The sequence below is a fragment of the Chiloscyllium plagiosum genome, chromosome 32 (genome assembly GCF_004010195.1).
Source record: "Chiloscyllium plagiosum isolate BGI_BamShark_2017 chromosome 32, ASM401019v2, whole genome shotgun sequence".
In the NCBI taxonomy this organism is placed as follows: domain Eukaryota; kingdom Metazoa; phylum Chordata; class Chondrichthyes; order Orectolobiformes; family Hemiscylliidae; genus Chiloscyllium; species Chiloscyllium plagiosum.
In genome coordinates, this window is record NC_057741.1 from 42,580,234 (window position 1) to 42,606,219 (window position 25,986).

The following is a 25,986-nucleotide window of genomic DNA, read 5'->3' on the forward strand; positions in this document are numbered from 1 at the left end:
TGTTTTTATTGGAGAAAAGAAGGTTTAGGGGTGACTTGATAGAGGTGTATAAGATGATTAGGGGTTTAGATAGGGTCGACAGTGAGAATCTTTTTCCACGTATGGAGTCAGCTATTACAAGGGGGCATAGATTTAAATTAAGGGGGGGGGGGGGTTAGGTATAGGACAGATGTTAGGGGTAGGTTCTTTACTCAGCGAGTCGGGAGTTCATGGAATGCCCTGCCAGTAGCAGTGGTGGACTCTCCCTCATTATGGGCATTTAAGCAGGCATTGGATAGGCATATGGAGGATAGTGGGCTAGTGTAGGTTAGGTGGGCTTGGATCGGCGCAACATCGAGGGCCGAAGGGCCTGTACTGCGCTGTATTCTTCTATATTCTATGTTCTAAGGCTGTGGAGGTCATGTCACTGATTGTACTTCAAACAGAGGTATTTAGGTTCTTGATTCGTAAGGGCATCAAAAGTTACTGGGAGAAGGCAAGGCAATGGGGTTGAGAAACATATCAGCCATAATGGAATGGCACAGCAGGTTCAATGGGCCAATTGGCCTAATTGTGTTTCCATATCTATTGTCTTAATGACACATGATAATCAATAAGCGGGTTTCATGGACTTCATAGGGTCCGGAGTCAACATTGAGGACTCTCGCAACAAACAATCCTGTGCTGCCACTTCGTCTGGGTCTGTCCTGCCACTGGAACAGGACATATATCTGGGATATTGTAAAGAATATTTCTGTAATTATGATGAGGTTGAGGTTAGGTGATTGCTAGACCTATCTGAGAGGTCTCTATTTCTGATGAAGGGCTGCCAGAGGAAGTGGTGGAGGCAAATACAATTGCAACATTTAAAAGGCATCTGGATGGGTATATGAATAGAAAGGGTTGGGAGGACTATGGGCCGGATGCTGGCAGGTGAGACTAGATTGGGTTGAGATATATGGTCGGCATGGACAAGTTGGATGCAAGGGTCTGTTTCTGTGCTGTACATCTCTACGACTCTATGATTCTATTTGTAGAGTTCACAGAGCTTTTCGTATCATTGTTGTTTCCAACACCCAGGTTGATGCCAGGTGATACATCTGGTTTCATTTTTGTTTGAGACTTGACAGCTATTGTTATAACCACATTGCTGTGACAGAGACCAGGTAAGGATAGCAGTTTTATCTCCATGTCGGTTCATGATCATCATCTGACTCACTTTCAGATTTGTTACTGAATTCAAAGTGGAGTCCCCAGAATTTTACCTCAGTTTCTTAATTAATAGCCTAGCGGTAATAGCGCCAGGCCATTGTCTCCCTCAACTGTAACAGTCATCAGCAAGAAGTCATTAAATCACTAGAGTGCATGCAAGAACTTCTTGCCCAGCACGTCACACTGCTAGGAGAAGCAAGAAGCAAGACAATCTTTCCAAAACGATCATACCATGACTGACTTAAGGAATAACAAAGCGCAGATGAAGAAATCAACACAAAATGTAAAATTCAATCTGGAGGGCCTATTCAAAATATAAAGGATTAGATTCTCTCAACAAACTTAGTAGTTTTTAAGACAGCAACTTTTGGAATATGAAAGCCATAACGTTCAATGTACTAACCTGTATTTGAAGCAGAACGCTTGCCTCTCAAACTGCGGTAATTAGAAACTTCCAATGATTGGGTTAAATCAAGGTCATGAAGAATTAACAGATAACCAGATGATGTCGATATTAGCATCTTTGAACAGTCTGGTGTTAAACGCATTCTCATCAGGTAACGGGTGTGGAAGAATTTCTTATGTGGACAGCCTTCCTCTGTACATCTGTTTCACAACAATTTGATAGTAATTACTATAATCATAGGCATAGAAACATAGAAATTAGGAGTAGGCTAATGCCCCTCAAGCCTGCTCCACCATCCAACATGATCTGGCTGATCCTCTATCTCAATGCCACATTCCCGCTTTCTCTCCATTCCTCAATGTCTTTAAAAAATATCTATTTCTTTCATGAAAATATTCAGTGACTTGGCCTCCGTAGTCTTCTGTGACAGAGAATTCCATGAATTCACTACCCTTTGTTTGAAGAAATGTATCCTACGTCAGTCCTAAATGGTCTACCCTGTATCCTGAGACTGTGACTGCTGGCTATTAAAAAAAAGCAGGGAAAGCATCCTCTCTGCGTCTGGTCTGTGTAACCCTGTTTGAATTTTAAGTTTCAATCAGATCCCCTCTCATTATTCAAAACTTCAGAACCAATCTTTCCTTATAGGATAGTCCTGCTATCTGCAGACAGCCTTTGCAATACAAGGAGTGGAGCCATGATAAGTATATTGACGCTGTAGCAGCAGTCCAGGGGAAACGGCTAATGCAGTATTGGAGACATACAGGAAGTACAAAGAACAAAGAAAATTTACAGCCCAGGAACAGGCTCTTCGGCCCTCCAAGCCTGAGCCAATCCAAATACACTGTCTAAACCTGTCGGTCAATTCCCAAGCCTCTGTATACCTCTGCTCCCCACTTACTCATGCATCTGTCCAGACGCATCTTAAACAAATCTACCGTGCCTGCCTCTACCACCTCTGCTGGCAACGCGTTCCAAATGCCCACCACCCTCTGTGTGAAGTACTTGCTGCATGTATCCCCTTTAAACTTTCCACCTCTCACCTTGAAAGCATGACCTCTCGTTATTGAATCCTTCACCCTGGGAAAAAGCTTTCTCTATCCACTCGGTCTATACCCTTCATGATTTTGTAAACCTCAATCAGGTCCCCCCTCAATCTCCTTTTAGTCAAGGATGTGGTCATATCGGTCAGGGTGTGGGTCATGGAAAGTCCCTTTGATCAGTCTTTAGAAACTAAGGAGAAAAGAGGTTGGAGTGGGGAAATAGCAGCTGCAGCCTCAACATTTTAGCCTTCAGGATTGGGAGCTGAAGGCTGTGAATAAGGGCACAGTATATTATGAAGGGTGTAGAAAATAACTGTACAAGACGATTTGGAAGGGTATTGTTGGGGGCTTGTACACACTAAAATGGCACCTACTTTCAAGACGGAGAGTGGAATAAAACATGAAATACGACACCAGGCATGGCCTCCTCATATGGCTGTGAGAGGGGGATAGGTAGATTGGTATAGATGAACATGGATGGGCTGGGTGGGGATTTACAGAAATGTGAATGCTATGGCTTGAAGGGGTGGGCAACTTGGGCTCACGGACAGGGTCAGGCTGAGGCTGAGGCTGAGAACTACTGGCGCACTTTTGTCATCCATCATGCTGGAAACAGAAAGCGTGCAATGGGAAGAAAATGGCTGTGACAACACTTGGAATAGAAAGGGCAAATGAAAACCTGTAAAGGAGTAGTCTGCAGCACACTGTTCAGAAGGCTTTTAAATGGCAACATCATAAATCATATGCCCTGAATAGGTCCAGCACAAAGTCCTGTACTCTGCACCATTCACCCTCTTTGAAGGTGGCACCTTCCTTACACAGCTACAACTTTGCGCACAGAGGGATCCAAATATTAGGAATCATTATCATGGGGCAAAAGGTATCAGCAGCACAATGCATACACATTCTTCCAGTCAACTGTAGCTGATCTCTGTAGCTCTGTTCTCAAACCTCAATTCATAAGGCCTATTATTTGACCAAGAACTGCCACTAGATGGTTCATGATCATCATCTGACTCACTTTCAGATTAGTTAATGAATTCAAAATTGAGTGCCCAGAATTTTACCTGAGGCCACTGTTTTTCCCTCAACTGTAACAGTCGTCAGCAAGAAGTCATTAAATCACCAGAGTGCATGCAAGAAATTCTTGCCCAGCATGTCACACTGCTTGGGAAAGCAAGAAGCAACATACTCTTCTTCACCTCACACAATAGCCAAGTGCACTCCCTAGTTCTGCAGCTGGGATGAAATGAGCTTTCTCTGATGTAGAGACTTCTGACCCTCAAGTTTTGACTGGGCAATCCTGGGGCCGTTTTTGTCTTGATGGGTGAGACACGCAGAGAAATGCAAGTTAACGTTCTATAGCTTGGACTTCCAAGAATCAGAGAGGGAGAAGCCAGGTGGAGGTGAAAGGCTAAGCCTCAGGAGAAACTGCAGAGGGGCCCATATGTAGTTCCTCCGCTTGCAGCATGCTTCCTGGCATTACCCTGTGTCTTGGTAAGGAGAGCAAACCCAGGCTAGGCTCAAGGTTCATTCACCACACTGTTGCCATGCCTTCAGTCCTGGGGTACAACAGGTAGGATGATCGACTGCAGGTATGTGTGGTCACCAGAAGGCCATCAGGGTACTGGGCTTGGCTCCCAAAGACAACCACCAACCTGCAAATGGAGGCAGACAGTCAGTCAGTTGACTCACTGCACTGATGTAGTTTCTGGGCAAGACCATTGCCTCCCATTTGCCAGTGTTCCTTCTTGTGCATTTAGATCAAGTCCCTGTTTGTCATCTGGCCCTGAGCAGCTGGCTGGTCTTCAGCAATTCTCAGTGCCAGTGGCCTGGGCAATTATTTTGTCAGTCAGTTGTAGAATTGTCGCAGTAAGGTGCTCACCAGATTGTGTACCCTCTCTGTCATTATGTTTCCTACTGAGGTATCACTATCTGGGCTGGTGGGGAATGCAGGTTTCGTAGGACGTCTCTACATCCTCAAAAGGTCAAGGATGGGGCTGCTGGTGGAACCAGGTGTTTCAATGCTGAGATTGAGGGTATGCTTGTGAAAGTCAAAAAAGTGAGTAGGCATAACACCAATGGTTAGAAATGGCAATTGATGACTGGGAGCGATAATGGGGTTAATTGGACAGTGAGAGGCAATGGCATGCAGAGTGGGACATGGATGTTTCAGCATCCTTGCAGGAGTGATTCTGCTCTTCTTTTGCATGGGCCAAAATCCCTCAAGGATAAAGACCCTGTTGTCGGCACCCCTCCACCCATTCGGCTCTCATCTCTTGCAATAAGCACAAGTCAATAAGTAAGATTACAGTGAGTGACACAGACGTAAGTGCTGGTGCATGTAGGTAGACAGGTAATGATATGTGGTAAAGGATTGAGGCGGTAGAACAGAAGACATGCAAGATTGGTGCTGTGGAAGGCTGAGAGAAGAGAGCTAGCGAGGGAAGGTATTACTTTCATTATTGCCTGCAATATGGCATAAGCACTGGATGGAGGCATGTACAGTAGCAGTATGTGTATGTGGTGACAGAGATAAGAGCGTAGCAGCTTTGTCTGGCAGAATAGAGATTATTGATCCTTCTGCAGCACTACTGGCCATTCCTCTGCATGCTGAAGATGGCACTGACTTGGACTGTGACCTCAGACCAGTCTGGCGGGGCCTGATGGTACAGAATCACTGACAGTCCTTCAGGAAGAGGATGGCCCTCCTCTATACCACCCTGTTCACCAGGACTTCAAGGCCCATCAGCAATTCGCAGTGCTATCTGAATTCTCTGAGACTGGACACAATGCCTGAGCTGGCGAGTGCAAAGGGTGCTGTGTCCCAAAAAGCACTGAAAGAATCGCTGAACAAAGTCACCAAGAAACCAGCAAAGCAGTGAAAATCGTGGAAACAGAGCAACTCAATCTACACATATTAAGTGCTGACCCAGCTCCTTCCTTCTGTCAAACTTTCAAAGCCCATATACATCACAAACTCTGTCATTGATATCTTTCAGCACGTCAACCCAAGGCTTTGCACCTGACTCACTACCAGTGCAAGACCATTTCGGCCAGGAAGGTCCAGAATACAGTTCATCTTATGCTACTGGGGAAACTGTCTAACCCTGGAGGTCCTGGTGGACAGGGTGGTGCAGAGGAGGGTCATCTTTTTCCTGAAGGACTGCTAGTGAAGCTGTGTCACCAGACCCTGTCAGCCTGGTCGGAGGTCACAGTCCAGGTCAGTGTCAATTTTAGCGTCCAAAGGAATGGCCAGTAGCGCTGCAGAAAGACTAATCATTTCTTCTCCACTACCAGGTGAAGTGCTATGCTCTTCTGTGTGACTGCATACACACACTGCTACTGCACCTGCATTCTTCCATTGCTTATGACACACAAGGCATTTGGTATGCTTGCCATTATTGGTCAGCAAGGTTGTACTGGACATTGGTTAGGCCACATTTGGAATTCTGCTTGCAATTCTGGTCTCCCTGCTATAGGAAGGATGTTATGAAACTTGAAAGGGTTCAGAAAAGACTTACGATGATGTTGCCAGGGTTGGAGAGTTTGAGCTATAGGAAGATTCTGAATCGACTTGGACTATTTTCCCTGGAGTTCAGCAGCTAAAGGATGACGTTATAGAGGTTTATATAATAATGAAGGGCATAGATACGTTAATAGATAAGGTCTTTTCCCTGGGGTGGGGGAGTCCAAAATTAGAGATCATAGGTTTAAAGTGAGAGGGGAAAGATGTAAAAGGAACCAAAGGGGCAACCTTTTCATGCAGAGGGTGGCGCACATGTGCAATGAGCTGCCAGAGGTAGTGGTGCAGGCTGGTTCAATTTCAACATTTAAAAGGCATCTGGATGGGTATATGAATAGAGAGGGTTTAGCGGGATAAGGGCCAAATACTTCAAATGGGACTAGATTTATTTAGGATATCTGCTCAGCATAGACAAGTTGGACTGAAGGGTCTGTTTTCATGCTGCACATCTATATGACTCTATTTCCTGCAATGTCTTCCCTCACTGGGTCTCTTCCCTCAGCCTTACACAGAACTAATCTTCAATGTCCTCTGTGCTGCCACTTCAATCCTTCAGCGTGTTTGGCCAGTTCCCTGGCAGCATAAGTCACAAAAGCGAACACCAAGTACACCAGTTCCACTTAGATAGACCATGGTAATGAAAAATAATCCCCATCGCTAACATTTGTGTAGATGCCCTTCAATGAGGGGGGCAGAATCAGAATGCCCAGATGGTTTTAGAGATGGTGCTGATGCAAGGTCTCCTTGGAGTCTTTGAGTGTAATCTTTGACTGTCATTGAGTAATGAGCAGTTGTGGAAAGGTTATGTGCTAAGCTGGGCAGAAATACGATCTGAGGGGCTCCATATGAATGCAATAGGTAATTAATACATTGACTCGTGAGATATGGCCAGAAGACTTGCTAGGCCATGAGGTGACAAACACTCCAAAAAATTCAAAGTAACTGAGGTTCAGCCCCTGGACTTGAATTCTGCAAAGTCTGTCAATAAGCAAACTCTGTGCGAGCAAAGTGTGAGGTCATGCACTTTGGTCGGAAGAATAGAAGCATGGACTATTTTCTAAATGGGGAGAAAATTCAGAGAAGTCTGAAGTGCAAAGGGACTTCTTAAGGTAAAATTGCAGGTTGAGTCAGTAGTTAGGAAGACAAATACAATGCTGTCATTCATCTCGAGAGGATGACAATATAAAAGCAGAGATGTACTTCTGAGGCTTTATAAAGCTCTGGTCAGGCTACATTTAGAGTATTGTGAGCAATTTTGGGCCCATACCTCAGGAAAGATGTATTAGCCAGAGGAGATTCACGAAAATGATCCTAGAAATGAAAGGTTTATTATATGAGGAAAGTTTGAGGACTCTCGGTCTATACTCAACGGAGCATAGAGGAATGAGAGGGGATCCAACTGAAACATACACAATACTGAAAGGCCTGAACAGATGGATGTTGGGAAGATGCTCACATTGGCAGGTGGGAGGAGAACCTCAGGCCACAGCTTTAGAGTAAAGGGAAGATCTTTTAGAACAGAGATAATGAGAAAACTCTTCAGTCAAAGTGGTGATCTGTGGAATTCATTACCACAGAAGGCTGTGGAGGCTCGATCATTGAGTATATTTAAAACAGAGATAGATAAGTTCTTGATTACCATAGAGATCAAAGGTTACAGGGAGAAAGCGGGCAAATGGGGTTGAAAAACCTATCAGCAATGATTGAATTTTGGAGCAGACTAGATGGAATTGCCTAACTTCTGCTCCTATGTCTTATGGTCTTATGAGCAAGAATCTGGACAATACGCTGCACCAGAGGTTTGTTCTATTCTGGCTGAATAGAACATCCATTTTAAATCAAAACTTCTGAATTCATACTAAAATCAGTAGTTTTGGTTTCTGACTTCATTTGATCTAAATTATCATCACATTATAAATGAAAGCAACTGTATCCGATTTCCCAGAAAACTGCTTCTACTAAGCGAGGTTCCATTAAAATTCACGAATATCATAAAACTTGTGGTTACATTAAAAACAGGTGTCTTTCAGAGGTGCTTTAGATCAAATAAGCCAGTGATTTCAAAAAATGGCATTAAACATACATAAATTTAACAATGTATTTCGGAACATAAATTAGTCGACAGGAAAAGATTAGCGATGGATAGAATGAGGCCCATATGGAACAGCGGGGTAAACACATCAGTGATACAAAAAAGTATGGCAGCTTTCAGAAAAGAGCTGAATATATATTTGAAAGTGATTAAATTAGAGGGCGATGGGGATAGGGTTGGAGAATGGGACCGGCTGGATGACCTTTGAAAGTCATACAGATATAATGGACCAAATTCTCTTCCTGTATTGTAAGAATCAATGAAATCCTATTCTATGAAGGGTTCTGTTTATTTGGCACTGAGTTATGCACTGTGTCTGTAATGCAGTTGAGAATGTATATTGGGTATAAGCAGGCAGGGAAAGAGTTAAGATCTGAATTTTGTGAAACAAGAGGTTCAGCTGAGCATGACTCAGATCAGAGAGGATCTTGCAATTAATAATGGGCTGCCGGAGACAAAGGTAATGGGTTAATGAGATGGAAAAGCATTCATTCTGTAGAGCCATTTAACAAGATGAAGTAGCAGTCAGTATGTAACGTCAGTTAGCAAGGTGAAAAGTATTTATTATATGAAGTCAGTTATTCATTACGTAATAGCAGATGGCTTAATCTTTACTACTGTCACCCGCTGATTGTAACAGTCACCCAATCAATACGCATGTTGCCTTAGCTGGATGCTCTTCCCTGTAAAATGACTATAGTTCATTGAGAAACTGCTCTTCCAGAGAAGACCGTGAACCCATGTCCCTATGTACGTGGGCGATCAATCTCTCTCCCTCCAGGGCCCAGAATAAAGATGAGGGAGGTAAAACTACACTGTGTCTCTGTGGGTTTTGCTTCGACTGGGGGGGGGGGGGGGGAACTGGATGACACAATCACATGGGAAAAGTCAGGTATCTCACTACAATGACAGTACTATTCTAAATTTCAGGAGTATATGTATTTGGAAAGGCAAGGACTGATTAGTGATCACCTACATGGCTTTGTTCGTGTGATTTCGTGTCACACTAACTTAATCAAGTTTTTTGAAGTAGTTACGAAGAGGATTGATGAGTGCAGAGCAGTGGATGTGATCTATATGGACTGCACTAAGGTGTTCAACAAGGTTTTTCATGGTTGACTGATTAGCAAGGTTGGATCACAAGGAATATAGGGAGAACTGCTATTTATATAAAGAATTGGCTTGAAGGTTGAAGACAGAGTGGAGGAGGAGGATTGCTTATCAGACTGGAGGCCTGTGACCAGCAGTGTGCTGCAAGGATCGGTGCAGGGTCCACTGCCTTTCGTCATTTATATAAGTGATTTGGATGTGAACATAGGAGGTATGGTCAGTTAAGTTTACCGATACACCAAAATTGGAGGTGCAGTGGACAGCAAGGAAGGTTACCCAGGAGTACAACGGAATCTTGCTCAGATGGGCCAGTGGGCCGAGGAGTGGCAGATAAAATTTAATTTAGATAAATGTGAAGTGCTGCATCTTGGAAAGGCAAATCAGGGCAGGACATATACACTTAATGGGAAGGTTCTGGGAAGTGTTGCTGAACAGAGACCTCGAAGTGCAAGTTCATTGTTCCTTGAAAGTGGAGTTGCATAATTTAGGATATTTGGTCAGCATGAACGAGCTGGACCAAAGGGTCTGCTTCCATGCTGTACAACTGTGACTCAATTCAGAGAACCATAAATAGCAATCACATCACTGGTATTGTGGGTTTAAGGAGACATATAATAAATTACAATATAGCATCTGCAGTTTTTAAAAAACTTTTTGTTTGCATCAATGTTTTTGACTCAATACAGGTCAGGAATCATTTATCTGAAAATCTCGGGACCAACTCGAATGAAGGATATATTTAGTTTTTCAGCTCCATTTACCTTAGCCTTTAAGGTCTTCTAATTCGCTCATAACCTAAAGGAATTAAAAGCTAAAAATCTCACAACACCAGGTTTTCATTATAAAATCTTAAGTTATCTTAAGAATGTGATTTAAAAGAAGTTCTAGGATTTACATATTAAAGAACCAAAACTAGCAAACCCATTTTAAAAGTTGAAAGACTGAATCTAGGTTTGTTCATTTCAGTTGCATGACACTGTAATCTTTTACTATAAATTCTGTGTCTTACGATCCTGCTTCACAACTACCTGATGAAGAAGCAGCACTTCGAGGCTAGTGCCTCCAAATAATCCTGTTGGACTATAACCTGCTGTTGTGAGATTTTAACTTTGTCGTCCCCCCCCCCCCCCCAAGTCCAGCACCAACTCCTCCAAATCATGAATTAAAAGCTGACATTAATATTATTAATCCTGCCATTACCCAATTACTTGTTCTGGAATTAAATTTCAAAGTTGACCTCAGATCTACCCTCTGATATGGCCAAGCAATTCATTCAAGAAGGTGGCTTATTAGCGCTTCTCAAGGGCAATAGGAGTGCACATTAAATACTGGCATTAACAGCATCACCAATATCCCATGAATGATAATGTGAAAGAAGTTTACATGGGATTAGGAAGCATAAAGATGGTGGCAAATCATTAGATGAGGTAGCCATATAAAGAGATGAGAAAATAGGTTCACCGAAAGGAATGGTCTCAAGGTTAAAGTTACTGCCTCCTTAGTGAAATATTACAGCCAAGATAATCAAAGCAGAAAGTAACTGGCGTAAAAGTAGAAAAAGACTTAATTCCTTCATGAACGTTAAAAATGTATGAACAGCGCTGCAGGCATAATTTTTTTGGCATTACATGAGGTTGTTTCCGGGGCCGTTTCACGGATGGATTTCTTTTCTCTCTCCTCAATCATCATCATCCTAAAAAATCCATCCTGCTTTCCCATTTTGCAAATAATGTATTTTTTTTTAATTAGATTCAAGGGTTGCCGGCAAGGCCAGCATTTGTTACCCATCCCTAATTGTCCTTTAACTGAGTAGTTTGCTAGGTTATTTGGAGAGCAGTCAAGAGCAAATTAAATTGCTGTGGATTTGGAGCCACATTTAGGTCAAACTGTGAAAATATATAGATTTTCTTCTCTCAAGAAGTCACATGAGTTTTTATGACAATTGATGATAGTGTCATGGTCGCTGTACTGCTCTATATTCCAGATTTATTAGTTGAATTAAAATTCCACCCAACTTGTTGAACATATATCTACTTACCCGATTATGAAAGTGGAAAACAAAACTGTGGCAGTCCTGAATAATATTTCACATTAGTAACATGATAAATGGTGACATATAATTTTTCTCATTAAAAATGTTGACACAGAAACTACACTTAGAAGCAGGACCAGTGTGCCACATCTCCAGTCAGAAAGTCAGGGTTCAGGTCTTATATGCCACAGAGGTGCATCATAACAGGTTGATTAAAGGAACTTAGGAACTGTTCCTCAAAAAAATGACAAAGCAAACTATGCAGAAAGGAAATGCTAGTTGTATTTTTAAAATCTCACCTATTATTTTTCCTGAAAAACTGTTTTTGAAACATACATCCATTGTTAAGAATTAACCATTCAGGGAAGAGAAATTGGCAAAAAGAATAGATGCCTTCCAAAGGTAAAAATAGTATTTTTACATTAATTTTGCACAATTTGGTATTTCCTTCCAGGCTTGTATAATTTTACATAATATAAATTCAATTTATTCAGCATACAAAGGCTTGTTTAAAAAAAACATGCAAAACACCAACCTATTTGTGTCCCACGTGATTACATTCCCATCAAATCCTGATGTTACCAGCAGTCTTGTATTTGTATCATATTCAATGTTCTTTACCCAACTCGTGTGGCCATGCAATGTGCAAACTTTTGAGTTGAGGTTACGTAAATCCCATAGTGCTACTGTCGTATCATCAGAACACGTTGCAAACAGCCTGTTATCAAGGAACCTAAAAAGGAAACAGCAAATTGCTGAGCATTATGTAACAGTAAACATTTACCACTGCGCATAAAAGGAAATCTGAAGTAGTTCCAGTTTCAGATGTCACCCAAAATTATAATACCTCATTGGGAAATTTCCAGCTGTGTGTTTTGAGATTATGTATTCTAACAGAAACTCTAGGACAGTAATATACAGATTAAGGTTTAAAAAAATGTGAATACATTCATTTCTTCATGAAGAGACTGGAGAACATGTCAAACAGTTCTTCAGTAGGCTATAAATTTGAAAGCTTTTGTAAAATTATCAAACAGTGAAATTCACAACTGATCTGGGAGAAACTGTTGGGCAAAGTGCACAACACAGAATCAGATAAGTTAACCGTTGTTTTAAGTATGGCCGACAGAGAATCTGCAGGAATAGAATACGTTCTTGATTATATGTTTTTAGAGATATGTCTCTTGATTAAACTTAAAATATAAGCCATAACTATTAATTTAACCTGAGGCAATGTTTGTAGAGGAATAAGACAGTGTTATGTTTTGGGTCTGTAGATTGTGAAGGACCAAAAATGGTCTTTACAGTGATGTACTTCTTGTCAGATGTGGGAGTTTAAAGAGAGTTCAAGGGTTACTGCGGATTATATCTGCCATAAATGCTGCTGGCTGTGAATCTTATCAGATCAAATAGATCAGTTGGAGAGACAGTTAAAAGCAACGAGGAATTTGCAACAGCAACAGTATGTAATGGCGGCAGTTATAGGAAGGGGGACAAGTCACATAGATGGGTTAACTCCAGGAAAGGTAAGAGAGATAGGCAGCTAGTGCAGGAGTCTTTTGTGGATATACCCATTTCAAACAGGTATGTTGCTTTGGAAAATGTAGAGGGTGATGGATTCTGAGGGGAACGTAGCACGAACAACCAAATTTCTGGTATGGAGACTGGCTCTAATGCAACGAGGGGTACGTCAGGTTCCAAGAGATCAATTGTGTTAGGGGATTCTGTAGTCAGAGGTACAGACAGACGTTTCTGTGGCCAGCAGAGAAAAAGCAGGATGGTGTGTTGTTGCCCTGGTGCCAGGATCAAGGATGTCTCAGGGAGGGTACAGAATGTTCTCAAGGGAGAGAGGAGCTAGCAAGAGGTCATTGTCCACATTGGAACCAACAACATAGGAAGGGAAAAGGTTAAGATTCTGAAGGGAGATTACAGAGAGCTAGACAGAAATTTAAAAAGGAGGTCCTCGAGAGTAGTAATATCTGGATTACTCCCACTGCTACGAGCTAGTGAGGGCAGGAACAGGAGAATAGAGCAGATGAATGCATGGCTGAGGAGCTGGTGTATGGGAGAAGGATTCACATTTTTGGGTCATTGGAATGTCTTTTTGGGTAGAAGTGACCTGTACAAGAAGGATGGATTGCACTTAAATTGGAAGGGGACTAATATACTGGCAGGGAGATTTGCTAGAGCTGCTCGGGAGAATTTAAACGAGTAAGGTGGGGGGTGGGACCCAGACAGATAGTGAGGAAAGAGATCAATCTGAGATTGGTACAGTTGAAAACACAAGCGAGTCAAACAGTCAGGGCAGGCAAGGACAAGGTAGGACTAATAAATTAAACTGCATTTATTTCAATGCAAGGGGCCGAACAGGGAAGGCAGATGAACTCGGGGCATGGTTCGGAACATGGGACTAGGATATCATAGCAATTACAGAAACATGGCTCAGGGATGGGCAGGACTGGCAGCGTAATATTCCAGGATACAAATGCTACAGGAAGGATAGAAAGGGAGGCAAGAGAGGAGGGGGGGGGGGGGGGGGGTGACATTTTTGATAAGGGATAGCATTACAGCTGTGCTGAGGGAGGATATTCCCAGAAATACATCCAGGGAAGTTATTTGGGTGGAACTGAGAAATAAGAAACGGATGATCACCTTATTGGGATTGTATTATAGACCCCCTAATAGTCAGAGGGAAATTGAGAAACAAACTTGTCAGGAGATCTCAGCTATCTGTAAGAATAATAGGGTAGTTATGGTAGGGGATTTTAACTTTCCAAACATAGACTGGGACTGCCGTAGTGTTAAGGGTTTAGATGGAGAGGAATTTCTTAAGTGCGTACAAGACAATTTTCTGATTCAGTATGTGGATGTACCTACTAGAGAAGGTGCAAAACTTGACTTACTCTTGGGAAATAAGGCAGGGCATCGCTGGCTGGTACAATTGCAACATTTAAAAGGCAATTGGATGGATGAATGAATAGGAAGGGTTTGGAGGGATTTGGGCTGGGTGCTGGCATATGGGACAAGATTGGATGGGATAACTGGTCAGCATGGACGAGTTGGACCGAAGGGTCTGTTTCCATGCTGTACATCTCTATGACTCGATGACTCTAAAATTCATTCACGGAATCAGGGCATCGCTGGCTAAGCCAGCATTTGTTACCCATGCATAATTGCCCAGAGGGCAGTTAAGAGTCAACCACATTGCTGTGGAGTCACCTGCAGGCCAGACCAGGTAAGGATGGCAGTTTCCTTCCCTCATGGACATAAGTGAATAAGATGGGTATTTCAGACAATTGACAGCAGATTCGTGGTCATCATTAGCTCTTAATTCCAGATTTTTATTAAATTCAAATTCTACCTTCTGCCGCAGCAGGATTCAAACCAAATCCCCAGATGTTTGCCAGGTTTCTGGATTAATGTTCTACCAACAATACCACTAGGCCATCACCTTCCCAAGTAATTTAAATATTTTCTGAAGTTATATTTTTTGGCAGCCAAACTTATTCAAAGCCAGCAGACACAATAAAGACAGGATGTCTAAAACAAAGGCAACGGGAAATACTTGTGGATTGAAGATCGGAGTTAGATGTCTACTGCTATTGTGTCAGCAGCATTGGTATTCTGGGCTTTGCTCTGAGCCAGGGAGGAATAATTATAATCCTGATAGTGAAGCCAGACAGTGAATCAACAGACAGTCATTACCTTGATTTATTTAGAGTGGAAAACAGGTTTCACCACAGCTGAAATCTCAGCATGCCAGTGTATCAAGTAACCACCTGATCAATGATCCCCGCTTAACCTCAAAGGATACAGTTAACAAAAATATTACAGAATCTCTCCTGACCACCACAGATTCCACGTTCCTCACTGGTCAAAGGAATCAGCATAACTGATGACTGGAAATATTGTTTTCCCCCACATTTGTTCTTTGGAATGTGCAGCATTTATTGCCCATCTTCAATTGTCCTGGATCTGAGTGGCTTGATATGCCATTTCAGAGGGCAATTAATAGTCAATTGCTTTGCTGAAAGTCTGGAGTCATTTATAGTCATCGAGCTGTACAGCATGGAAACAGAGCCTTTGGCCAACTTGTCCATGCTGACCAGATATCCTAAATTAATCTATTCCCAGTTGCCTGCATTTGGCCCACATCCCTCTAAACTCTTATTGTTCATATACCCATCCAGATGCCTTTTAAAATGTTGTAACTGTACCAGCCTCCATCACTTCCTCTGGCAGCTCTTTCCATATATGCATTCGGCGTGAAAACGTTTCCTCTTAAGTCCCTTTTAAATAATTCCCCTGTCACCTTAAACCTATGTCCTCTAGTTTTCACCCTGGGCAAAAGACCTTTCCGTGCCCCTCACAAATTTTACGCACTTCTATATGTTCACCTCTCAGCCCCTAACACTCCAGGGAAAATAGCACCAGCCTATTCAACCTCTCCCTATCCTTCATGTATGCTAGACCTGGTAAAGACTAAAAATGTAAGCAAGCCATTTCACATAGCTACTATGCAGTGATAACTTCACTAGTATATCCCATGAACAAAATGTCAGTCCAAAAACAAAATTCTGCCTACCACATAACCAAGCAATGTTGTCATTTAATTTCAGTGCCGGCGTGATATCTGGTAAATAGGCCATGTATTCCGATGACAGACTGAATTTTTTTTTTCTCTTTATTCACTCAGAGAATACAGGCATCACTGGCTGGGACAGGATTTATTGCCCATCCCTAATTGCCCTTAACATGGTAGTGAGCTGCCTTCTTGAACTGGCGTAATCCACTGAACCAATCAATATTGTTTCTCCATCGGTTCCTAATCACAGTACAAACTTAATTCAACCAACTCACAGTTGTGAAACTCTGAACAAAACATTGACTGTTAGATGTGATTATGTGAAAGGGTAGCACTTCCTGTACAATCCCAAGCGTTGTTAGTACCACTACAACTAACTACCAATTTCAGACAGTCAAGCTTGTCATTAGGCTAATTTACATTTGCTATAAGTGACAATATTGCTAGGATCCATTATCAGTAAATAAAGAAACAAGTGTTTGTGTTAAATTACCTGTAAACTGGAAGTCTATAGTTCCCATTACTTTCTCAATAGCCAAACTTTGGTCAGAGTCAACTTGCCAATTACCCGGCACCCTTTTTCTCTACATGTTAAAATCTGTGCGATCATCTGAAATTTGCATATTTATTCTGCCAAATGCAAGACAGAAAGCTTCGGGACCTTTTCTCTTTTCAGCAACATGTCATGTTCTCTATTGGGAAGCAAGTGGTTGCATTTTATTTCATTTAGAATTTAACATTAAACCTCCAATCAGTCAAATTCTTGCTACAGTAATCCAAAACAATCAGCCATATTTCTTCTCCAATGTCAGAATCATGCAGTGGCACAACTCAACTGGACAACCATTTAAAAATATGCTTGCCCGAGTCAGAATGCTCTGGGTTTGATCAACCCAAAATGTGAGTGCAAAGTTCAAAGCTGAGACTCCAGCACAATACTAAGGCAATACTGTATTTTCACAGGCGCCATCTGTTTGGATGAGATGCTAATCCAAGGCAGCAGCTGCCCTTTCATAAGGACTTAAATGATCTATGGCACTATTACAAAGGGAGTTAATTTCAGTGATGTGTTTAATATTTGCCTCTCAGTTGACATCATTAAAAATAGAGATTATCTGGTCACCACATTTCCTACGTTACTACAGTGACTACACTTCAAAAATGATTTGTTGCCTGCAAGCACTTCATGACATCTGAGGTCATGAAAAACATTAAACGAGTGCAGATTTCCTTCATTTCTTTAAATATCATCAACAATTTTAACTTGCTAAAACCTAACTGTTTAACCTAAGATGATATTTAACAGAGCTTTTAAAATTTGATGAGGAATATGATGCATGGAACAGGGAAAGACTTTCATCAACTGGGAAGTCAATGATGAGGGTGACCAAATTAAAATTCTTGATCAATGTGAAGAGAAAGGTTAGGACCAATTAAATTACAGAGGACTGTAGGTGCAAAGTGGAATTATTTGTCACTGGGAGAGTTGAGGCTGAGAATATTGTATATTTGAAAGCAAAACTAATAAATACTTGAAGCAAAGAACACATGTTTGATATCAGTGCAGTTCAAGACCATCCTGGACCTTGTGCTAAACTAAAGTGGATTTAATTTGTTCACCTGAATGTATGCTGCCCTTACAGTACTCCAGCTGATCTCATATTTGAACTCTCCTTAAAGAAATATGTGACAAAGATATGACAAATATTCTGAAAGCTAAACTCGGGTTCTGTAATACCACAGCAATAGAAAATCCATTTATATATAAATGAAATTTTATTTGGTTGTTTGTCACTTTCTCCTTCCCAACACAGGGACTAAAGCTCTTTCTCAGGCCTCCACCAATGCCACTTTACAACTAGCCACTGGGAGGTGCATAATAGTTTGGAGACGAATCACCCAGCCTTTTGTTTTATAATGCTGTTCTGGTGCAATTTAGGAATTTCATTACACTAAAAGGCATTGTATAAATAGAGGTTGTACAATCCCAATCCGTGTGGATCTATGCTGCACCACCACTGTGCATCTTTGTCTGACAATCCAATCTGGCATTACTGGCTCTCTGAGTGTTAGAAAAAAAACATGCCAGTGAATTAGCATCTATTCATGCTAATTGTCATTATAATTTTTACATGGATAGTTACTACAGGGGGATTCTGGACCTGACTGATTCACCACAAGTTAGTAAGCAAAGTTAAGTCCAGATCCAACTGGCCTAAACAATATCTCCAAATGTATTAAGTATAGTAATGAGCTATGCCAGAAAAAAAATCATGCCAGACAAACACCTGCTAGAATGCATATGGCAAATTCCTGATCTTGCCTCAGCATCAAGAAACAACATTACGTGGAGGCTTTCCCAAAGGGAATGCAATAATAATAAAAGAAACTACAGCCAATCTCATGCACCTTCCAGCAGCCACTTACAGAGAAACATCAGCAGAGGCCTAGGAGCAGGTCACCTGCATGCCCTCCTAAACGGTGAATTGAGCATAGCATGGGAACCTAAAAAAAACGGGAAGAAGAGAAATATATTAAAACAAAGTCCCCCACGCACTACAACTTCTAATAATTAACCAAGACTTGCACAGTAGAATTCAAAGGATCAATTAGTCCCATGTAAATCCCTATTTAACATGATGATTATAGGGAGACAGGAAATAGGAGCAGAAGTTGAGGCTGAATGGGGTGGGGCTGTTTTCCCTAGAGCGTTGGAGGCTGAAGGGTGACCTTTTACAGGTTTATAAAAACATGAGCGGCATGGATAGGGTAAATAGACAAGGTCTTTTCCTTGGGGTGGGCGAGTCCAGAACGAGAAGGCATAGGTTTAGGGTGAGAGTGCAAAGTTTTAAAAGGGACTGAAGGGGCAACTTTTTCATGCAGTGGGTGGTGCTGCTTGTATGGAATGATCTGCTGGAGGAAGTGGTGGAGGCTGCTACAATTACAACATTTAAAAAGCATCTAGATGGGTAAATGAATAAGAAGGATATGGGCCAAGTTCTGGCAAATGGGACTAGATTAATTTAAGATATCTGGTCAGTATGGACGAGTTGGACTGAATGGTCTGTTTCCGTGCTGTACATCTGTATGTCTCTATGACTCTATGAATAAGCTATTCAAGCATGCTCCACTATTCACTGTTATCATTAATGATTATCCAACTTCATAGCCTGTTTTCGCTTTTCCCACTTTTAGCCCTGTTTCATCCCACTCCTTTTTGACATTATATAATTGGCCTTGACTGCTTTCTGTGGTAATAAAATACTCAGACTCCATACTCTCTGGATGAGAGAAAGGCTTTTCTCCTCACCTCAGTCCTAAATTGCCTAACTCCAGGTTCTGGACTCCCTGTCATCAGGAACATGTTTTTGCATTTACTCTGTTTAGTCCTGTTAGAATTTGAGAGGTTTCAACAAGATCCTATCGTCATTCTTGTGAGCTTCAGTCAGTTCTGCTATCCCAGAAAACAAATTGGTAAACCTTTGCTGCACTCCCTTTATAGTAAGAAAACCCTGCCTCAGATGAGGAGACCAAAACTGCACACAATATTCTAGCTGGTGTGTCACCAAGGTCCTGTATAAGTGAAGCAAGACATTCCTGGTGCAATACTCTCATCCTCTGCTCTGAAGGCCTGCATGGGTTTCCTGGCCTGTTTCCACACTGTCGGGATTATCAAAAAAATTCTAAAACAAAACATACAGTTTGCCTGCTGCATCTGCATGCTTACCTTCAGTGACTGGTATAACAGAGTATTCCCGTCTCGTTGCACATTCCCCTCTCAATGTATAACCATTCCGATAATAATGTCTTCCTGTTTTTGCTACCAAAGTGGATAACCTCATGTATATCCACATTATACTGCATTTGCCTACTCACTCAGCTTGTCCAACTCTCACTACAATATCTCTGCTGCTCATCATCTGCTAATTCGGACAGATTATATTACATTACATTAGTGTGGAAACAGGCCCTTCGGCCCAACAAGTCCACACCGACCCGCCGAAGCGCAACCTACCCATACCCCTACATTTACCCCTATACCTAACACTACGGGCAATTTAGCATGGCCAATTCACCTGACCTGCACATCTTTGGACTGTGGGAGGAAACCGGAGCACCTGGAGGAAACCCACGCAGACACGGGGAGAACGTGCAAACTCCACACAGTCAGTCACCTGAGGTGGGAATTGAATCTGGGTCTCTGGCGCTGTGAGGCAACAGTGCTAACCACTGTGCCACTGTGCCACCCACAATTTTCTTGTTTCATCTAAATCATGAAAATATATAATGAATAGTTAGGGTCCCAGCACTGATCTCTGCAGTATTCCACTAGTCACTGTCTGCCATTTAGAAAATGAATCATTTATTCCTCCTCTTTGTTTCCTGTCTGTCAACCAGTCTTCTGTCCATCTCAGTATCTATCCCTAATCCCATCTGCTTTATAATTACAAGCTAATCTCTTATGTGGGACTTTGTTGAAAGCCTTCATAAAGTCAAAATAAACCACATCCACTGGGTCCCCATCAATAAGTTACATCTTCAAAGACTTCAACTAAATTTGTCAAGCATGATTTCCCTTTCCTAAATGCATGCCAACTCTGTCTGATCCTGCCACTGTTTTCCAAATGATCAACAATTAAATCTTTTAGAATGGACTCTCGCATTTTCCCCACTCGTGATGTCAGGCTGACTGGTCTATAATTTCCCGTTTTCTCTGTGTCTCCCTTTTTAAATAGAGGAGTTGCATTTGGCACATTTAAACCTGTAAGAACTGTCTATAGAACTTTGGTAGATGATCACCAATGCCTCCACTATTTCTAGAGCCACTTCCTTAAACACAATGGGATGTAGATTATCAGTGCCTGGAGATTTATCAGCCTTCAATCCCACAAATTTCCCCAACGTATGTATATACCTTTTACTGATGAGTTGTTTCAGATATTTTCACAAAATTTGCAAACATTACATTTCTATGAGCCTTAGAATCAGTTCATAAATCTATGCAAAATGAAGCTTAAACATTGCAAGAACAAAAAGGGATCATCAATCTTAGTTGCAACAAACTTCTCATTATATTTTTCTCAAAACAAATTTTAAAATCTTAACTTGGAACAGCATCAATATGGCAGGCAATTACAAAAAGGAAAACAATGGATAGTATAGATATATTCTGCAAACCATATTTTAAAAAGTAGTCATGTGATCATAGAAGTGAAGCTCTCCCTCCTACACTGGCACTTTCTCTTCATATTTATCTGTACTACCTTCCTATTCCTAGCCTCACTGGCATGTGGCATGGAAATAATCCCAAGATCACAAACCTACAGGTCCTGCTTTTCTACTTAACTAAATTTCCACCTAACTTCCTGAACTCCCTTTGCTGGACCTCATCTCTCTTTCTGCCTGTCATTAGTACCAATATGGATCATAACCTTTGGCTGCTCACCCACTCTCTTTGCCCACTCAGAGACATCCTTGACCCGGAAATGCCTTGGCCTTTACAACTGCAGGAAATATCAAATTCCAACACTCGCTTTTTTCCTTTTTGTGCAAAGATTGAATAGAACTGCTTTCATACCTGTACATGTACATGAGAATTTTTTATGAATAAAGTTCATTTTTCCAGTAAAAAAAAGTTGATGAGCTGGAGTCTGAGCTTCAAACACTGCGACACAGCAGAGAGGGGGACAGTTACCCAGAATCTGCTTCAGGAGGCAGTCACACCCCTTTGATCAACTACCTCAAATTCAGTGTATGGTCAGGAATATGTGACTATGAGCAAGATAGATGGAAGGAACCAGGAGGGAATGGTGAAGGAGACTCAGCCCTTGAGCTTGTCTAATACGTTTGAGATTTTTGCTCCCTGTCCACATGTTGAGTGTCAGCTGTAGGGAGGGGGATGAGCAAACTGACCTGCGGTACAGGAGCCATTCTAAAAGGGGGAGAAAAGAGAAACATAGATGTAATTGAGAATAGTGCGGACAGGAGAATACACACAGTTCTCTGTGGCCAGGATCAAGAGTCCCAGAGGCTGTGTTGTCTGGCTGGTGCCCATGTTCAGGCTCTCTCACCTGGGCTGTAGAGGAACATGGATTGGGAAGAGAGGGATTTGGTTGCCGTAGTTCATGCAGGTACTAACAAGATTGATAGAAAGAGGAAAGAGGTTCTGGTGAGGGAACATGCGTAGCTCTGAGCTAAATTAAAAAGCAGAACCAAAAATAAATAAAATGTCTGGATTACTACCTGAGCCACGACTACAAGGTCAACAAAATTACAGAGGTAAACACATGGTCCAAAAATATCTGGTATGGGAGAAATGGGTTCAAATTCAGAGAAAAAATGTCAAAACAACAGCACTTTTAAAAGGGAGAGGAAGAGATAAAGGCAGCACATGGTCAGGCAGTGCAGGGGAGAGAGAGGCAGGCAGACAGGCAGACAAAGAAAGAGAGAGAGAGACTGCTCTTTGACACAGGAGTGAACCTGCACAGTTACTGCCTTTGCTGTTTGAATTCACATATCGCTGGACATCAGAGTGCATCTGGGAAAACTAACAAACAATGTAATTCACAACTGATCTTGGAGGAACCTGCTTGGGAGAGGTCACAGCACAGAAACAGATAAGTGAATATTTTTAAGTGTGGTCTTACAGTAAGTCTGCAGTAGTGAGTAGAGTGGATTCTTTCTTAATTATATATTTTATTGAGATATATGTCTCTTGATTAAACTTAAAAATGTAAGCCATAAGCATTAAGTTAGCCTGGAGCAGTGTTTTGTAGAGGAATAAGACAGTGCTATTTTGTGAGTCTGAAGGTTAAAAGAAGCAAAAATGGCCCGAGTAGAGTGATATGCTCTTCCTGTCAGAGGTGGGTGTTGGGGGAGAGTTTAAGCGTTACTGAGGATTATATCTGCAATAAGTGCCGTTGGTTGCAAATCATATCAGATCAAATGGATCGGTTGGAGAGACAGAGAAAGGAAATGAGGGATTTACAAGAGCAAGGTGGTGTGATGGATGGCAGTTATAGGAAGGGAGAAAAGTTGCAGATACAGTCACATAGATGGGGTAACTCGAGGAAAGGTAAGAAAGTTAGGCAGGCAGTGCAGGACTCTTCTGTGACTATCCCCATTTCAAACAAGTATGCTGTTTTGGAAAATGTAGGGGGTGATGCATTCTCAGGGAAATGTAGCATGAACAGCCAAGTTTCTGGTATCGAGATTGACTCCAATGCAATGATGGGTACGTCGGGTTCCAAGAGATCAACTGTGTTAGGGGTATCTCTAGTCCGAGGCACAGACAGACATTTATGTGGCTAGCAGCAAAGAAATCAGAATGGTGTGTTGCCTCCCTGGTGCCAGGAGCAATGATGTCTCAGAGAGGGTGCATAATGTTCTCAAGGGGGAGAGGGACCAGCAGCAGGTCATTGTACAGATTGGAACTAATGACATAGGAGGGGAAAAGAATGAGATTCTGAAGGGACAATATAGAGAATTTGGCCGGAATTTAAAAAAGGAGATCCTCGCGAGTAGTAATATCTGGATTACTCCTGGTGTTGCGAGCTCATGAGGGTTAGCTGATGAATGCATGGCTGAGGAGCTGGTGTATGGGAGAAGGATTCACATTTTTGGATCATTGGAATCTCTTCTGGGATAGAAGTGACCTGTACAAGAAGGACGGATTGCACCTGAGTTGGAAGGGGACTAATATACTGGCAGGGAGATTTGCTAGAGCTGCTCAGGAGGATTTAAACTAGTAAGGTGTGTCTCTGCATGTGCGTATACGTGTGGGGTGGGATGGGGTGGGGGGAGAACCCAGGGAGATAGTGAGGAAAAAGATCAGTCTGAGACTGGTACCGTTGAGAACAGAAGTCAAACAGGCAGGGAACAAGGTAGGATAAATTAAACTACATTTATTTCAATACAAGTGGCCTAACAGGAAAGGCAGATGAACTCAGGGCATGGTTAGGAACATGAGACTGCGCTATCAAAGCAATACAAAAACATGGTTCAGGGATGGACAGGTCTGGCAGCATAATGTTCCAGGATACAAATGCTACAGGAAGGACAGAAAGAGATGCAAGAGAGGAGGGGTGTGGTGTTTTTAATAACAGATAGCATTACAGTTGTGTTGAGGGAAGATATTCCTGAAAATACATCCAGGGAGGTTATTTGGGTTGAACTGAGAATTAAGAAAGGAATGATCACCTTATTGGGATTGCATTATAGACCCCCTAATAATCAGAGGGAAATTGAGAAACAAATTTGTAAGGAGATCTCAGTTATCTATAAGAATAATAGGGTGGTTATGGTACATGATTTTAACTTTCCAAACATAGACTGGGACAGCCATAGTGTTAAAGGTTTAGATTAGATTCCCTACAGTATGGAAACAGGTCCTTCAGCACAACAAGTCCACACCAACCCTCCGAAGAGTAACCCACCCAGACCCATTTCCCGCTGACTATTGCACCTAACACCGTTGGCAATTTAGCATGGCCAATTCATCTAAACTGCACATCTTTGGACTGTGAGAGGAAACTATGCAGACACGGGGAGAATGTGCAAACACCACACAGACAGTCGCCCCAGGCTGGAATCGAACCCGGGTCCATGGCGCTGTGAGGCAGCAGTGCTAACCACTGAGCCACCATGCCACCTAGATGGAGAAGAATTTAAATGTTCAAGAAAAATTTCTGATTCAATATGTGGATGTATCTATGAGAGAAGGTGCAAAACTTATCTACTCTTGGGAAATAAGGCAGAGCAGGTGACTGAGGTGTCAGTGGGGGAGTACTTTGGGCCCAGCGAACATAATTCTATTAGATTTAAAATAGTGATGGAAAAGAACAGAACAGGTCTAAAAGTTGAAGTTCTAAATTGGTGGAAGGCTAATTTTGATGGTATTCGGCAAGAACTTTCAAAACCTCACTGGGGCCATTGTTTGCAAGTAATGGCTGGAAAATGGGAAGCTTTCAGAAATGAGATAACGAGAATCCAGAGACAGTATTTTCCTGTTAGGATGAAAGGAAAGGTGGTAGGTTTAGGGAATGCTGGATGATCAAAGAAATTGAGTGTTTGGTTAAGAGAAAGAAGGAAGCATATGTCAGATATAGACAAGATAGATCGAGTGAATCCTTAGAAGAGTATAAAGACAGTAGGAGTATACTTAAGAGGGAAAAAATGGGATACGAGATTGCTTGGCAAATAGAGTTAAGGAAAATGCAAAGGGTTTTTACAAATATATTAAGGACAAAGGGTAACGAGGGAGAGAATTGGGGCGCCTCAAAGATCAGCAAGGTGGCCTTTGTATGGAGCTGCAGGACATGGGGGTGATACTAAATGAGTATTTTGCAACAGTGCTTACTGTGGAAAAGGACATGGAAGATTTAGAATGTAGGGAAATAGATGGTGACATCTTGAAAAATGTCCGTATTACAGAGGTGGTGGTGCTGGATGTCTTGAAACGCACAAAGATGGATACATCCGCAGGACCTGATCACGTGTACCCTCGAACTCTGTGGGAAGCTAGGCAAGTAACTGCTAGGCCCCTTGCTGAGACATTTGTATTATGTGAATCCTTCATCCATCGATAGTCACAGTTGAGGTGCTGGAAGACTGGAGGTTGGCTAATGTGGTGCCACTATTTAAAAAAGGTGGTAAGGACAAGCCAGGGAACTATAGACTAGTGAGCCTGATGTTGATGGTGGGCAGGTTGTTGGAGGGAATCCTGAGTTTCAGGATGTACACGTATTTGGAAAGGCAAGGACTGATTAGGGATAGCCAGCATGGCTTTGTGCATGGCAAATCATGCACAAATCATCCTGAAGAAGGGTTCATGCCCAAAACGTCGATTCTCCTGCTCCTTGGATACTGCCTGACCTGCTGCGCTTTTCCAGCAACACATTTTCAGCATGGCAAATCATGTCTCACAAACTTGATTGAGTTTTTTGAAGTAACAAAGAGGATTGACAAAGGCAATGATTTATATGGACTTCAGTAAGGCATTC

At 42.0% G+C, this 25,986-nt stretch overlaps 1 protein-coding gene across 1 annotated transcript in view; it reads right to left on the reverse strand.

Moving 5' to 3' along the window:
* Positions 1-25,986, reverse strand: part of wdr32 (WD repeat domain 32) — a 105,055-nt gene that overhangs the window by 49,374 nt on the left and 29,695 nt on the right. The window contains exons 3-4 of the mRNA XM_043674550.1: positions 11,936-12,133; positions 1,595-1,797 (exon numbers count right to left, since the gene is read on the reverse strand). Of these exons, the coding sequence (XP_043530485.1) occupies positions 1,595-1,797; positions 11,936-12,133 (401 nt within the window). The remainder of the gene's footprint in view (positions 1-1,594; positions 1,798-11,935; positions 12,134-25,986) is intronic.